This window comes from Dreissena polymorpha, chromosome 2 (assembly GCF_020536995.1).
Source record: "Dreissena polymorpha isolate Duluth1 chromosome 2, UMN_Dpol_1.0, whole genome shotgun sequence".
NCBI lineage: Eukaryota > Metazoa > Mollusca > Bivalvia > Myida > Dreissenidae > Dreissena > Dreissena polymorpha.
This window is the reverse complement of record NC_068356.1, coordinates 80,766,732-80,785,314: the sequence shown is the minus strand read 5'-3', so window position 1 is coordinate 80,785,314 and position 18,583 is coordinate 80,766,732. Positions and strand designations below refer to the sequence as shown.

General features: G+C 37.2%; 1 protein-coding gene across 1 annotated transcript in view; it reads right to left on the bottom strand.

The window, feature by feature from the left end:
* The window catches only part of LOC127867768 (sortilin-related receptor-like), a 150,764-nt gene that overhangs the window by 100,951 nt on the left and 31,230 nt on the right, over nt 1-18,583 (bottom strand). Inside the window, exons 9-14 of the mRNA XM_052409153.1 lie at nt 12,550-12,748; nt 7,842-8,033; nt 4,662-4,750; nt 3,878-4,059; nt 1,696-1,758; nt 617-743 (exon numbers count right to left, since the gene is read on the bottom strand). Coding sequence (XP_052265113.1) covers nt 617-743; nt 1,696-1,758; nt 3,878-4,059; nt 4,662-4,750; nt 7,842-8,033; nt 12,550-12,748 — 852 coding nt within the window. The remainder of the gene's footprint in view (nt 1-616; nt 744-1,695; nt 1,759-3,877; nt 4,060-4,661; nt 4,751-7,841; nt 8,034-12,549; nt 12,749-18,583) is intronic.

Sequence of the window (18,583 nt, the reverse complement as noted above, 5' to 3'; positions counted from 1 at the left end):
AATTATGATTAGGTGTCAAATGAAAATTGAATGACAACAGACAGTGTTTTGTCCCTATCATGACATAAAAATATATATCCTGCAAAAGAACAAAAGAAAATTAATGTTGAATATAAACAATAAATAATATCTTAAATATTCCCATACATGGCCTGCATTCAGCCAACCTAGACTTATATGAGGAGGTTCAAGTTATTGATAACAAATCTGGCTTTATCACAGCATGATATTAATGAATACAAAGCCTTTTTTGTCGTTAACAATCCAAATTTGTCCATTAAGTCATCTTTATAATGGGCAGCAAATGGACTTTTTATGCAATAATGTACAATGTTAAGGCAAGCCAACTGTTATCACCTTTACCACTCAGAAGCAAAGTAAAAATATCTATATGCAACCAGCATAAAACCAGAACAGCCTAAGAGTAATTCACAGGCTGTTCAGGTTTTATGCTGTTTTCTGCTCATCAGTATCTTACTGTTGGATATGAAGCCTTAATAACTTGACTCTGTTACAAAAAGTCTTTCATTTAATTTGATTTTCTAAGAAACTACAAAGGCTTCAAAATCAAAGTGGTAAAGTGTTAAGGCCAGCCATCTCAGGTAAACATGCGTACCATTCAAAGTCTTCTCTGGTGCAAGCACAGTTGCTGGTGCTGGTAACATGAACAAAGTCTTCCCCATTGTAGCAGTTGGTGCGTGGGATCCTTCTTCTGATAACAAGTTTACGGCCCAGCAAACATCCTAGCAGGAAAAAACAAGTGATTAGTTATGAAGAACCACAATCTTGGAAAACTGGGCTTAATGCATGTGCATAAAATGTCATCCCAGATAAGCCAGTGAAATGCCCACACGCTTATCAAAGTAGCCACTTCCCTTCCAGGTTTTTTTTCCCACTTTTTGGGAAGATAGCCCGTGGCTTTGGAATTGGGAATTTTATCGGCATTTTCATGAAATTGGGAAAATAAATTCATTAGCCTTTTTTTCCACACGAAAAGTCCACTGATTAGGGAAATACTAAATTTGATTTAACTCTTTATAATCATTCAAATTAAAAGAAAAAAATCATATAATACTTTGTTAGATGTAATTGAATTAAAACTGACATAAAATACACATAAGACTTCTTTAAAAAAAAAAAAAAAAAAAAAAAAATTTTTTTTTTTTTTTTTTTTTGCAATTGGGAATTTTTTGCCACATTTTGGGAAAAAAGTATACTTTTTGGGATTGGGAACATAGCCGAATTTCGGCTATAAAATCGGGCCAAAAAAAAACCTGCCTTCTAAAGTGGAATTTTGGTAAGTAGACTTCCAATGAACAAAAATTTCCAAAAAGGCAGAAAGTGTTGCCCTGATTAACCTGTGCGGTGCAAAGGCAAATCTGGGACAATACTTAACACACATGCATTAATCTCAGTTTTTTAAGAACAAGATTCATGGTAATAACTTGAACGCTGATACACCAGGCTATTCTAGGAAAACACTTTACTCAGGTGCACTAAGCCCAGTTTTTGCAGAACGAGGCTAATTTATTCTGAAGAAATAAGACTTGACATCTATTGTTAGATCTAAAAAATTCTGTCCAAGTACAGAACAAACATTGACCTTCCATTGCCAAATTTGACGCTTTATTCATTGGAACTGCTGAATAGTTTTATTTATTTGTGTTTGAGTGTGTTGAGAGGCTAGGTACCTACCTTTTAATGCCGTGTTGTCTGGCAGAGACCAATCCTTGTAGTCATTATCACTGCACGGATAGCCTGCATATATATAAGACATAATCGTAAGTCACAACATAAGTTCACATTTCATAATTTTATGTTCATATAATCTTTCCCTAACCAAGTCATTTTTGTCATCTCTATGACAGATTTTAGCAAGGGACAAAATTGTCACAAAACCAGGTTTTCAATTGGAAAAAAAAGTCTGATAAAGGAAGACAACTCAAACTGAACTGATTGTTTATAATAAACCCCCTTTGTTTCAAAATAAATTTATTTTTAGTTGTGGCGACCTTGTCCTTTGAGAAATTTACGTAATTCTTTCCTTCGACACACCATCCAATGATGGTGAACAAATGTGCCAAATGACTTTAAAATCTCACATTGAACAACAAAGTTATGGCCCGGACAAGCTTGTTCCGCCCGCCCGACGACATTCGCCAATCTAATAACAAGTTTTTTCCTTCGGAAAACCTGGTTAAAAACCTGTTACAAGAAAGGGATAATGTAAACAGTACTTATAGTAGCCTATAAAGAAGGTAACAAAATCATTACTAGAACTTTACAAACCACATCATGCAAACAAGAGGGCCAGAAAGTCCCAAAGTCGCTCACCTGAGATAACAAGATATTATAGGGACAAATATTCTGACCAAGTTCATGAAGATTGGAAAATAAATGTGGCCTCTAGAGTGTTAACAAGGTTTTACTATAGCCATATAAGGAAAAATGCCCCACCCCCTGGCAGCTTTGTTTTTCAACCAACCGGCATCATTTTTGAACTCGTCCAAGATATTATCGGGATGAATCTTCTGACCAAGTTTCATGAAGATCGGACAGTAAATGTGGCCTCTAGAGTGTTAACAAGAATTTACTAAAGCCATATAAGGAAAAATGCCCCGCCCCTTGGCAGCCATGTTTTTCAAGCAAACATAACCATTTTTGAACTCATCCAAGATATATCATTGAGACCAATCTTCTGACCAAATTTCATGAAGACAATTGGACAATAAATGTGGCCTCTAGAGTGTTAACAAGGTTTTACTAAGCCATATATAGCCATATAAGGAAAAATGCCCCGCCCCTGATGGCCATGTTTTTAAAGCAACCAAAACCATTTTCCAATTTATCCAAGATATCATCGGGACAAATCTTCTGACAAAGTTTCATGATGATCAGAAAATAAATGTGACCTCTAGAGTGTTGACAAGGTTTTACTATAGCCATATAAGGACAAATGCCCCGCCCCGTGGCGGCCATGTTTTTCAACCAACCGTCATCATTTTTGAACTCATCCAAGATATTATTAGGATGAATCTTCTGACCGAGTTTCATGAAGATCGGACTATAAATGTGGCCTCTAGAGTGTTAACAAGATTTTACTATAGCCATATATAGCAATATAAGGAAAAATGCCCGCCCCTTGGCAGCCATGTTTTTCAAGCAAATGTAACCATTTTCGAACTCATCCAAGATATCAATGAGACCAATCTTCTGACCAAATTTCATGAAGATTGGACAATAAATGTGGCCTCTAGAGTGTAAACAAGGCAAACGTTGACAGCGCACGACGGACGACGGACAAAAGGCGATCACAAAAGCTCACCATGAGCACGTTGTGATCAGGTGAGCTAAAAATGGGTCTTATGTCATATTTGGTCAGCATAGCTCCAGACCAGCCTGGGCAGTCAGGAGCTACCCTGTGCATTATAAAGTCACACAAGGTTCAGTGGTCTTATTTACAGACAACATAGCTCCTGACGAGAATGCAAATGTGCAAGTCGGTCGGGAGCTACGTTAACCACATGCGGAACAAGAGCACCGTATAACGGGTGCCAACACTTCGCTGCGGCTTCAGTTTTGAATAAATGAAAACTTGTCAGAATTTTTTTTTTAGAGGTCACAATGACCTTGACCTTTGACCTAGTGACCCAAAAATGGGTGTGGCATGTAGAACTCATCAAGGTGCATCTACATGAACCTTCATAGTTGTAGGTGAAAGCACTTTGATTTTAGAGCAAAATGTCAAGGTTTTAGCAAGACGCCGGCAGACGGCGGACAACACAACACAACAAGCTGGCTATGACAATACCTTGGGTTTTCTCCGAAATCAGCCCAGCTAAAAAACCTACTTATGCATGACGTGGGTCATACTCACTAAATACAGTGGACATGTTGAGAGAGATGACTTTCCAAGAATGAGGCTTAGGAGGGGGGTCAGATGCGAACATGAACAACTGCGTCGTCTTCTCCCCTGGTTCAGTCAGCAAGCCGTGCACAAGCATCTTGTCAGATGAGAATGAGTATTCCTTCCAAGTCTCACCGTTATCAGTCGAGTAACTGTGACAATATATGAAACAATATTTTGTATTTGCATTTAACCCTTTACCACTTAGATACATATTTTCATGCATGTGTAGTCTCATAGAAATTTAATTAAATTTAAGACCTTTCTTACTAGATTAAAGTTTTAAAGGCTTCATTTCCATTCCTTAGGTACTGATGAGCAGCAAACAGCATACAATCGGAACAGACTTCCAGTTACTTGCAGGCTGTCCTGGTTTTATGCTGTTTGCACATAGCCATTTTTACTTTGCTTTGAGTGGGAAAGGGTTGATATACCTGTGACGGTGATAAAAATCCAAAGTGTTTCCTACTGACATTGACTCCAATCTATCCTATCCCTGAGGGGGTATACCAATAATTTCACGACCATTATACATGCCACACTCTGGGAAAACAGGGCTTAGTGCAGTCAACACAGGCTAATCAGGGACAACACTTTCCCCATGAACTGGATTTTTGTTCAAAGAGACTTACTTTAATAAAAAAATACATTAAAAGCCGAAAGTGTCTTTCCTTATTTGCTTAAGCCGACTGTCCCTTGAACACAAACAACTTTGCTAATCATGTTACGCTTGCAACCAGCTTTGGATACGTACACTATTGAGTTGGTGACGTCTCCAGACTTCACTGCCACCAGGAGGGCCCCGTGGTCAGCCAGGTTGAACAGGTGCTTCCCTAGCAACACCTGCAACATATCGTAAACTATGCATGTGAGTGAAGTGTTGCCAAAGATTAGTCTGTGAAGTCCGCACAGGGTAAAATGGAACAATACTTTCTGCCTAGACTGGATTTTCATTTACTAGAAAATTGTTTAAACAAAATTGCAAACAAGCAGAAAGTGTCGTGCCTGATAAGCCTGAGCAGATTGCGCAGGCTAATGTGGGATAACAGTTTACGCACATGCATTTAGCCCAGAATTCTAGAGAACAAGGCTCATGTTATCAGTGCAACAAATAAGGAAAATATTTGCTGACTTCAGTGTAAGGTCATATATACATTGCATGAGTTGTTATTATCCCCACGCTTTTTGAAAAAAAGGTGGGGATATTGTGGTGATCTCCGCCGTCCGTCCGTCCGTCCGTCTGTCCGTCCGTCTGTCCGTCCGTCCTGGCCACTATCTCCTCCTACACTAAAAGCACTAGAACCTTGAAATTTACACACATGGTAGCTATGAGCATATGTGCGACGGTGCACTATTTGGAATTTTGATCTGACCCCTGGGTCAAAAGTTATAGGGGTTGGGGTGGGGCCGCGTCAGAAATTATCACTCATTTTTTTAGGTTATTTTACATTTACTTCTTTATTTCTACACCGATTCACTTCAAATTGATACTGGACCTCACCTATGACAATACGGTCAATCTCAACCATGCATGGCCCCATTCCCAACCCTGGGGCGCCCCGCCCACATAGGCCACACCCACCAAAAATTTCCATTTACTATAATTTTTTCATTTCTACACGGATTCACTTCAAATTGATACTGAACTTTTGTTATGACATTAGGGTCAATCTCAACTATGCATGGCCCCAATCCCAACCCTGGGGCGCCCGCCCACATAGGCCACACCCACCAAAAAAATCCATTTACTATAAAAAAAATTTAGGTTATTATCCCCACGCTTTTTGAAAAAAAGGTGGGGATATTGTGGTGATCTCCGCCGTCCGTCCGTCCGTCTGTCCGTCCGTCTGTCCGTCCGTCCTGGCCACTATCTCCTCCTACACTAAAAGCACTAGAACCTTGAAATTTACACACATGGTAGCTATGAGCATATGTGCGACGGTGCACTATTTGGAATTTTGATCTGACCCCTGGGTCAAAAGTTATAGGGGTTGGGGTGGGGCCGCGTCAGAAATTATCACTCATTTTTTTAGGTTATTTTACATTTACTTCTTTATTTCTACACCGATTCACTTCAAATTGATACTGGACCTCACCTATGACAATACAGTCAATCTCAACCATGCATGGCCCCATTCCCAACCCTGGGGCGCCCCACCCACATAGGCCACACCCACCAAAAATTTCCATTTACTATAATTTTTTCATTTCTACACGGATTCACTTCAAATTGATACTGAACTTTTGTTATGACATTAGGGTCAATCTCAACTATGCATGGCCCCAATCCCAACCCTGGGGCGCCCGCCCACATAGGCCACACCCACCAAAAAATTCCATTTACTATAATTTTTTCATTTCTACACGGATTCACTTCAAATTGATACTGAACTTCTCTTATGACATTAGGGTCAATCTCAACCAAGCATGTTCCCATAACCAACCCTGGGGCCCCGCCCACATAGACCACACCCACCCAAAATTGCCTTTACTATAATTTCTTCATTTCTACACCGATTCACTTCAAATTGATATTGAACTTCTCTTATGACAATACAGTCAATCTCAACTATGCATGGCCCCATTACCAACCCTGGGGCGCCCCGCCCACATAGACCACACCCACCCAAAATTGCCTTTTACTATAATTTCTTCATTTCTACACCGATTCACTTCAAATTGATACTGAACCTCTCTTATGACAATACGGTCAATCTCAACTATGCATGGCCCCATTACCAACCCTGGGGCGCCCTGCCCACATATGTCACACCCACCCAAAATTGCCTTTTACTATAACTTCTTCATTTCTACACCAATTCACTTCTAATTGATGATGAACTTCTCTTATGACAATACGGTCAATCTCAGCTATGCATGGCCCCATTACCAACCCTGGGGCACACCTAGGTCAAACATTCGGCGTGGGGATACGCGTCGGCCTCTGCCGCGCCATTTCTAGTTTTACATTAACTTCTTCATTTCTACACTGATTCACTTCAAATTGATACTGAACCTCTCTTATGACAAAACGGTCAAACTCAACTATGCATGGCCCCGTTGCCAACCCTGGGGCGCCACGCCCACATAGACCACACCCGCCCAAAATTGCCTTTTACTATAATTTCTTCATTAATACACTGATTCACTTCAAATTGATACTGAACCTCTCTTATGACAATACGGTCAATCTCAACTATGCATGGCCCCATTACCAACCCTGGGGCACCCCGCCCACATAGGCCACACCCTCCCAAAATTGCCTTTTACTATAACTTCTTTATTTTTACACCCATTCACTTCTAATTGATACTGAACTTCTCTTATGACAATACAGTCAATCTCAACTATGCATGGCCCCATGATCAACCCTGGGGCGCCCTTGGGTCAAACATGCGGCGTGGGGATACGCGTCGGCCTCTGCCGCGCCATTTCTAGTTTAAATATATCTTTGATTGAGATATCATAAGAGCCAATATTCTGTACAAGTTACATCAAGATAGGACACAAATTTGACTTCTAGAGTGTCCACAAGCTTGTTATTTAAATGACCTAGTGACCTTTATTTGACCCCACATTTCTGAACTTCAAATTTAGGCAAGATTTCATTGGGAATAATGTTCTAACAAAGTTTAACGAAGAGCAGACAATAAATATGGCCTCTAGAGCATGACACACGATTCACAATGCAAAACAAACGATGGAAGCAAGGCTCACCATTGCTACGTTGTGCTCAGGTGCGCTAAAAGTAAGTCCTTTTTATGAGATAACATTATGACTTGGAAAAGATCGAAAACAATCATAAAATTATGTTGCTATGTTTTAAACAAACCAGGACTACATTTCTATGTGCAAAATTGTTATGTTGCATTAATAACAACATAAGATGTACAAGTTTGAACAAAATGTGACTTAATAATATTGCTAGTTTTACCTGATTCCACGAGAAACCAGCATCTGTTGAAAGGAAGATCCCTACAGATTCATCTACATGGATCTTTGAACCGACATTTCCAGACCCGATTATGATACCCGGAGCGGAGTCTGAAGAAACTAATGGCGTAGTTCTACTGCCAGCATACAGTCTGTCAAACAATTGAGTGAGATGGAGGGAGCAGTTATTATTCTGAAAAACAAACAAAAACACCATGCACACAATGTTTTTATCCTAATAAATCATGGTAACACTTAGATAAGATGTACAAAGCCCTAAACCTAAGCTATTGCATTTAATTGCCACTGACATTTTATCATCTTCTTCACTTTTGACAAAGGAATACTCAAGAAACAGGCACATATGGTAAAAAATGAATGCGTATATATAATAAAAGTAATATTATACTACTGAAATATGCAATTCTGAATTTTGGCATGCTCAAACTCACAGTTTTTGTGTAAGATGGGGGCTGTCTATTTAAATAGGGGCTGTCTATTTAAATAGTGTCCAGCATATTCAAATCATGAAACATTTTTTTTCAAGAAGCCTTACTGAAAAGTACCAACAATTATCAAAGAGGTTAGTTGTGTTTTTTCTGGTTATTTCCTCAGAATTGTTTAAATTTTCTTGACTTAAGAAACATATTCATCATAGATACTTTTTGTTTTGAACTAAATATTCAGTCTCAACAAATAGGTATATTTATGTGTACAATTTCTTACTCTAAAAGGACCCAGGTATATAACAGAGACTGGAAAGGAGCCTATGCCATAGGTTTTTGTAAATATCATTAAGATTCTGTAAGAATAGTGCATTACTAAAATAAAACATGGCTTGGTGGTATTGGGATAAAAAAAACAAAACAAGAGCACCGCATAACGGGAGCCACGCTCGGCTACGGGTGCAGTTTTGAATAAATGAAAGCTTGTCAGAATTAATTTTTTTAGAGGTCACAGTGACCTTGACCTGTGACCTAGTGACCCCAAATGGCATGTAGAACTCATCAAGGTGCATCTACATATGAAGTTTCAAAGTTGTAGGTGGAAGCACTTTGATTTTAGAGCCCATGTTAAGGTTTTAGCACGACGCCAACGGCAGACGTCACAATGCAGACGACATGACGAGCTGGCTATGGCAATACCTCGGGTTTTCTCCGAAAACGCCCAGCTAATAAAAATGCCATTCAAGCTAAAGAATTTAATATGAATATTTAGGCTTGCTTTGCAATAAGTACCTTTTTGATAATTTAAGAATGTTGAATAAATTGAAGATTTACAAAGCAAAACAACCACAAATAACACACATCAAAAACCTACACTACACTGCAACTACAATATAACATGCTCCGGTATAATGCTGTGTCCAATATAAAGCTGGGGTGCTTGGATCCCATTTTTTCTCCAACCTTCCATTTCTGATTCAAATCCATGTTATGCAACTTCATGTATTTCCAGAAAATTCAAAGATGGCGGCCATTGCATCTTGATTGCTTTATTCAAACGTCTGTTTTACTGATTTTAATTGCTTAGGGGATAAACAACACCGACAGCTTATTGGTATTACTCTGTTGTGTAATGTCAATAAAGGTGTGAAAAACTCGCATGTCAGCGTTTATTACATGTATCCCCTATCATAGTGGTTCGGTGCGCTAATGTCAATAAGGTAAGTTCAAGCGGAATAATTATCAAATTAAAGTTATTCAAAACATATCGGCTGTGAAATATACTGCGCACATTTATCATTCTAGTATTAAGGCATTTAATCTTTCAGTACATGAACGAGAAATAAATTAAATAATCCAGACGATTTATTTTCATGCTAAAGAAGTGTAATTGTTAACAGAGATTCCTTTTCATTTATGCCCGGCATCCGAAAGTCCCGGGGAAGCATGTTTTTTAATATAAATGCGTGTGACAAAATAAAACAGTTCTTTGTACATATATCGTATTTCATTCAATCTTTTAAATTCGCTCGTCCAACGAAAGCTCTGCCCCATTATGCACTTTACTCTTTACACTTCCGAAAAATGACATATGCACATGGTTGTGTTTATGAAATTCTTTAACATATTTTTCATCATATATTCAAGATTTTTTTTGTAAGTGATGTTGTAATTGTATTGGATTATCGGATAAATGTGCACATTAGAAAAGTGGTATGTATACTGTTATTGATACGACTCGGTCTAAATGCATGTATTGGCGAATGACAACACAGCATGGAAATAAACGGGACTTATATTATAGGCTATATAGCTCCTGCAATAAATGAGCTCAAAACTTACAACGCTGTCCATTTATAACGCTGTGGCATGGCCTGGACCCCGTCATCCGCGTTATATTGGAGTTACAGTGTAATAACATACAACAACATACACTAATAACAGAGCTCCAGATAAGGTTTTGTGAAATTCTTAAATTACTACCAAATTTTCAAAAAGAATTCTTAACTCTGAAATTTTATTCTTAACGTTACTACTAAGTTTTGGAAAATACTTTTTATTTTTTTCTAAGTGACCTAAAAATAAATAATAATGGTTATTTTCATGCAAACAAAATCAAAATAAACATACTAGCAACTTTATTTATACGAGTTAAACAAGTGTCTATTCAGTATTATACAATTTTATTTTTCAAATACCTTCATATGCCCAAACTGTGCTTAGATTGCATGCCTTTGATGAATTTTTACATATGTCATAATTAAAACGGGTCACCCCTTCAATCTTTTCAACGATTAGCCACGGGACTTGTCCCTTCCACTCGTTCAATGTTTTTTTGTGTTTAAGTTTGGACCCGTCATGTCGCGTTTTTGTTTAGCTTTTCTATTGTCGGCAACTGTACATACAACATCGTATAAAATCTTTTCTATAATGTCTTTCTAAACATTTAACTTCGGCTAACTTTGAGTACAATATGTTAACAGCCTGTTTTTGGACGCTTTGCAGTTTTTTAGGACGCTCTCCGGGCGCCGCCATTGCTTTTTGACGGATAGACTATATACGCCTCTTTTATTGGAAAAAATGCGCTTTGTTAAACAAACCCGAGAACCATTCTATATAAGCACCGCAAAGATCTTTAATACGCGAAAAGAACTCAATAAAAATCGATACGAAACGATGTAAAAATAATATTCGTAACTTGATTTTGTTATTCTTAATGGTACGACAAGATTTTAAAATAAATACGTAACGGACTTGAAAATAATTCGTAATTACGAAAATATGACCCTTATCTGGAGCTCTGAATAACAAATAACATCACACACAAATAACTTACAAAACAGTACGTAAAAAACCCCATAGAACAGCAAACCCTAATAACATGCAACATCAAACACTTATAATATACAACTGCATACTAGGGCTGCAACGGATATCCGAAATATCCGAGATTCGCGGATCCAAACGAGGATTCGCGGATCTAACTGTGATTGGTAAAATCGGTTTCGAATCTGGATCTTATTTGAGTTTAACCTTTCCTATGCAGTAATTGTTTCTTTCTCCCTAATACTTTTCATTAAATTGTTTCTTTCTGTTTGAAAGGCTGACTGGTACGTAGTTTGTCACGATTATCGCTACTTTTTCGACAAAAACATGGTACTACACGGTCTTCTTTCGTTTTGGATGGTGCAAAATGGCGCAGAAGAAAATTCACGATGTACCTAAACAATTAAAATCATTGGTGTGGAAGCATTTTGGGTTTTATCAGCATACTAGTTCTGGCTTATAAGTGGTTGTTACGAAGTATTTTATTGATACTTATTGCAGATTGCGTGTGATGCGTTTATTGCTTGTTAAAATACAGCATTATTCATATTATATCTGTCTGACATAGATGTGTTTAGTATGAGGCATTATTATTTATATTTAGCGTTAAAATGCTTACACTTTTTCGTGTGTGCGATTTTGATAGTTTTTAAAAAATTTGCAGAATCTGGACACGGGTATAAAAGTCTGTTCGAACAACGCAAGTCCTTTTTTTCATCTACTTAGTATTTGTTTTTCTTTTTGATGTCGTTATTTCTGCTTCGACTACTGCTGCTGCGGCTGCAGCTGCATCTACTAATGCCGCTAAAGTAGTATAAATATTAGCAGTTGTAAAGTTTATAATAATAATAAAAATTATTTACTTTTTTTCATAAAAAATATATAAGCTGTGGTGTTTCAAAACATAATTTTGGTTATAGCAAAATAAATTATAATTTATATTGCATATTTTTACTTTCAAATTAGGATTCAAACCGATATTCGATATCCAGGCCTATGGATTCAAATTCGGATCCCATTGAAATTTCGGATTTGCTGAAGCACTACTGCATACACTAAAAATATGCAACAACAATAGCATGTAAAAGTATACACTAATAACATATGGCAGCATACACTAATTACTCACACCAACATACACTAATAGCATACAACCACATACACTAATAACATACAACAGCATTACATACAACAGCATTACATACAACAGCAAACACTTGCCTTAAACTAATAACATAGAACAGCATACATTAATAACATACAACAGTGTACAAGAATAGCATACAACCACAGGCACTAATCACACACAACATCAAACACTAATAGCATACAACAGCATACAACAGCACACACTTACCGTAAACTAATAACATAGAACAGCAAACAATCATAACATACAAACAACATACAAAAATAACATACAAAACTTCTACTTACCAAGGAGCAATTAACATTCTGGCCATAAGAGTTGCTTTGTGGGGCTTCAATCAGCTGCCATTCTCCACCAGCGTCGTACGTAATCAGCGTCCTCTGATGGTCTTGACTCAGCGTCTTGTCAATAAGCTGAGTGGCAATATACACGCCTCTCATGCCTTCCACCTTGTGGAGGTCTGCAAATGGCTCGTCCATGTATATCCTGGAAACAGGCCCGCAAAATGAATCATGTTATGAGAAAACTGGTTTTAATGCATGTGCGTAAAGTGTCATTCCAGATTAGCCTGTACTGTCCGAGAAAACTGGGTTAAATGTATGTGTGTAAAATGTCATCCCAGGTTAGCCTGTGAAGGCTAATCAGGGACGTAACATTTCACTCTTATGGATTTGTCTTTTCAAGTAAGTCTCATTCCAGATGATAACAAGATATGTGTTTGTCCGAAACACTATGTCCCCTACTGCACCGCTTTGATTGATTGATTTTTTTTTCATTTGGCAGGTTCAGATAATTATCTTCCTTTAAAGCTTATAACTTCCCTTGAATTTGTTTTTTTGACCTTAGACCTTGAAGGATGACCTTGACTTTTCACCACTCAAAATGTGCAGCTCCATGAGATACACATGCATGCCAAATATGAAGTTGCTATCTTCAATATAGCAAAAGTTATGGCAAAATGTTAAAGTTTGACGCAAACAAACAAACAAACACATAAACAAACAAAGCAACAGACAGGGCAAAAACAATATGTCCCCCACTATAGTGGTGGGGGACATAAAAACAGTTTAGGCAAAAAGTGTGACTGTCGGCCCTGGGATGACACTTTTCACACATGCAGTATGCCCAGGGATGACACTTTTCGTACATGCAGTATGCCCAGGAATGACAATTTTTGTTCATGCCGTATGCCCAGGAATGAAACTTTTCATACATGCAGTATGCCCAGGAATGACACTTTTCACACATGCAGTATGCCCAGGGATGACACTTTTTGCACATGCATTATTTCAAGAGATGACATTTTTTGCATATGCAATATGCCCAGGGATGAAACTTATCACACATGCAGTATGCTCAGGAATGACACTTTTCACACATGCAGTATGCCCAGGGATGACACTTTTCACACATGCAGTATGCCCATGGATGACACTTTTCGTACGTACAGTATGCCTAGGAATGACACTTTTTGTTCATGCAGTATGCCCAAGGATGACACTATTCACACATGCAGTAGGCCCAGGGATGACACTTTTCACACATGCAGTATGCCCAGGGATGACACTTTTCACACATGCAGTAGGCCCAGGGATGACACTTTTCACACATGCAGTAGGCCCAGGGATGACACTTTTCACACATGCAGTAGGCCCAGGGATGACACTTTTCACACATGCAGTATGCCCAGGAATGAAACTTTTCACACATGAATTATGCCTAGGAATGACACTTTTCACACATGCAGTATGCCCAGGAATGACACTTTTCCCACATGCAGTATGCCCAGGGATGACACTTTTCACACATGCAAAAGGCCCAGGGATGACACTTTCACACATGCAGTAGGCCCAGGGATGACACTTTCATACATGCAGTAGGCCCAAGAATGACACTTTTCGCACATGCATTATGCCATGGGATGACACTTTACACACATACAGTATGCCTAGGGATGACACTTTTCACACATGCAGTATGTCCAGGGATGACACTTTTCACACATGCAGTAGGCCCAGGGATGACACTTTTTACACATGCAGTAGACCCAGGGATGAAACTTTTCACACATGCAGTATGCCCAGGAATGACACTTTTCACACATGCATTATGCCTAGGAATGACACTTTTCACACATGCAGTATGCGGATGACACTTTTCCATCATGCAGTATGCCCAGAGATGACAATTTTCATGCATGCAGCATGCCTATCACACATGCAGTATGCCCAGGAATGACACTTTTCACACATGCATTATGCTTAGGAATGACACTTTTCGCACATGCATTATGCCTAGGTATGACACATTTCCCTGATGCAGTATGCCCAGAGATGACACTTTTCCCAAGGGCAGTATGCCCAGTTTTCCCATAGCATGGCTCAAATTATCAATATTGACTTGACTTACTTATTAACAATGTAATGGCGACAAATCATACCAAGTCATCACCAGTAATATAAACTATAACAAGAGGGCCATAATGGCCCTGAATCGCTCACCTTACTAACCTTGCTACATCAACTTAAATTCTATCAGACCCATATACAATCCCAAGCCAGATTTCATTAATTCATTCTGACAAAATTTCATTAAGACATGATGAAAACTGTGACCTCTTTCATCTACACAAGGTTTTACTAGAATTGTCCCGGTGACCTAATTTTTGACCCCAGATGACCCATATACGATCCAAAATCAGATATTATTAAGATAAACATTCGGACCAAATTTCATAACCATCTGATGAAAACTGTGACTTATATTGTCTACACAAGGTTTTTCTATTATTTTGCCTAGTGACCTAGATTTTTACCCCAGATGACCTAAATACAATCCCAACCCAGATTTCATCAAGATAAACATTCTGACCAAATTTTTTGGATGAAAACTGTGACCTCTATTGTCTACACAAGGTTTTTCTATTATTTGACCTAGTGATCCAGATTTTGACCCCAGATGACCCAATTACAATCCCAACCCAGATTTCATCAAGATAAACATTCTGACCAAATTTCATAAAGATATGATGAAATCTGTGGTCTCTAGAAGACTGATTTCGCAGAAATTCGCGGCACCAACACGGATGATATTTAAGTGTAAATTATTATAAACAAGAAATATCTTTAAAAAAGATATTCGGTGTTGATTGTGGTTGGATTTGGTGAAAGGTAAAGAGTTCAATGAATGAAATAAAAGATAGCTTAATTATGTCTTTTTCTGTGCAGTTCTTAGCTGCATCACATGCAGTACGGGATGTTACGCGGAGTTTTCGCGGCTTTTTTTACATTATTACATATTGCTGGTCATAAACCTATAGATACAAAACAGAAAACCAAAAGAAGAATGGAAGTGAAATTAAAACATTAAGTCAACCGGCAACACACGAAGTAACCATACATATTTTTAATATTCATACGCGCGTTCTCGAACAAACCTGTTTTAGTGGTTTGTCGATTTTTAACAGTATCGAGAATCATCGCGCTCACGCTTGAATACATTAGTCAATATGGTGGAATAATTCTTGTTAAATTAATCAAAAATATTATTTATCATGGTATTGTTGAAATCATACTAAGAATCTAGTATTGACATATTATAGTTATATCGCTGAATATTTTCATTTAACATATTTCTGGTCTAAAGAAAATTCCACAGTCCAGGGTATATGCAAGATTCTTAAGTCAGATAGACTTCAGCCCTTATCAGCAATACAATAATGGTCTGTAGCTGTTAATGAGATAACATGCTGAGATTGACCCTTTGAGAAGGTTAACCCGAGAAAGTGATTTATTGCTGCTGACCACAAGTCTTCTAGATAACCCAAACAATTCACCTAGTTCACGCGATAGCGTCTATATAATAAAACGATTATTTCACTGGCCGCGAAATGACCCTGATACTGGCGCTGGCAATCCTCTGAAAATAAAAGGTGCACGCACAGACTGCATTGATGTCGAGAGTTGAGTGTAAAACTGTTCTATCTATCAAGCCTTTTCATTAGAGATAAAATTGTTTCATGCAGTAAAACAGTGTTACAAAGACGCGTCCATGTTTCCAATGTTCTGGAGGTACATGTATGTTCAAAACAGCCAATTGAATAAATGAAGTGTATTCATTCGTATCTAGCCGCAAAAAAAATTATTTAAATTTTATTGGACACTTACATAGGTCAGGTAAGGTGAAAAGCTGGCTTATACAGCTACGCCAAAAAATTTATTTATTGAGATATCTTCATGAAACTTGGTATGCATATGTCAAATGACATGCTCTTTTCATTTTTAAGGTCCATTTTTCTCTATCTGCAAGTGCAAACATTTTTTTCCTATTAAAACTTTGATGTCATTATTTGTTTTATTTTTTTAAAGTTAATAACTGTATGTCGCATTACTTTGATGTCATTCCCAAACTGCTTTTATCTATTTAAATTTTTACATAAAAGTTAACATATCAAACATGTCAATATAAGTAAAATCATAAAACAAACAAACATGTGGTTGAACAGAATACATTTATTGCCAATACACACAAATAGACATAATACATTGAGTACAAAATTGTAAAAATGTCCCTTAATATTTTACAAACAGGATGATTATCTATAATGAAAATAATGCTTTTTCTTTTATAACAGAATAAATTCACAAACAAATATATATAAACATTAATAAAACTAAAATATAATTATATACAATTATTGAATATAAAAATCCTTTCACTTCCTTCTTTCCATTTAATGTTTATTTTACCAGCATTTTTCACCCTGTATTTCAGTGTACTGTCATTTGCATCAGATGGATGTAAACGTCTCAACCATTCCATCAGTACTGTTATTGGAAGATTGTCTTTGTTAACAAAAGCTTTAAACTCAATAACAAGTCTGTTGGTCAGTTGTTCTGCCTTTATGGGCTGAATAGTCATTCAATACTTGCTAAGTTAAACCAATTTGTTGGCAGTAAGGGCCTGGGAAGTTTCCGGAGTCCATCTTCATATCCTTCCTTCAGACCAGACCATGGAAGTTTTGTTGGATTACAATACACCTGAAACATAATTAAGACACACATTACAATAAAATAACATGAACAGTCTGCCATAAAAAAATGTGCACAATTGAGAAATAATGAGAACCAAATGTCTTAAGTAGTAAATACCTAAATACTGTCCTCTGCACATTTAATATTGTACATATATATTGAAACAACTTAATCATAAAAATCCTTAATACTTATATAACATGTAAATTATTATTTGTTTCGTGCAAAATCAATCAGTTTACCAAAACTAATTGGTATAATATGGTTTAAAATCGCTGGTTGAAATGATGCGTATCCGAAATCATATACAGTACTGTTTACATAATTTGTTTAAAATTTAAATGTCCTTACAAACAGAAAATACCTAATTAGTGACAGAAAACACAGAAATATATTAGATGAATTGATTAACACCCACTGTAGTGTTTTTCTTTTGCTTAATAAGGCTTTATTCTGTGAATATTTCGTTAATTTTTCGACAAGCGAAGGAAATTAAAAATGGCGGCCATTTACTGTAGAAGATTTCGGGATTTTCGTAACCACTGAACTTTGAACAAAAATGCGTTGGGGTAAACGTGAACCGATTTGGTCATGAAATATATCAAATTAAAGCTAAGAGTATGTACTTTTAAACGATATAACTTCTATTTATACATACCGATTAAGTTTCCGACAAATTCACGCAGACTTTGGTCCATTTTAACACAATTGTTTACAAGCCGATTTTAACGAAAGTTGCATCATCATGAAGGGGAATTCCTCCTCTGATTAATTTCACTTCATAAATATTCATTAGGATTTACCTCACCGCAAAACATGTGGAAAATACCCACCGTCACCAAACCTTGTCCGCCATATTGCACTCTACCGCGGACGTGTGAAAATACCGATAATCCGCATTGTTCAATAATTAAGCAACGCTTAATAACACTTATCCTTTATGGATTTTCATGAAATAAAAACCATAATAAAGAAAATTTTATTCTCTTTGATCTGATATATAAATAATTATTATACATTTAGTGAAAAACAATTAATAATGCTGTTAAATATTTTTCTATTATTTGACCTAGTGACCTAGTTTTTGACCCCAGATGACCCAAATACAATCCCAACCCAGATTTCATCAAGATATACATTCTGACCAAATTTCATAAAGATTGGATGAAAACTGTGACCTCTATTGTCTACACAAGGTTTTTCTATTATTTGACCTAGTGAGCTAGTTTTTGACCCCAGATGACCCAAATACAATCTCAACCCAGATTTCATCAAGATAAACATTCTA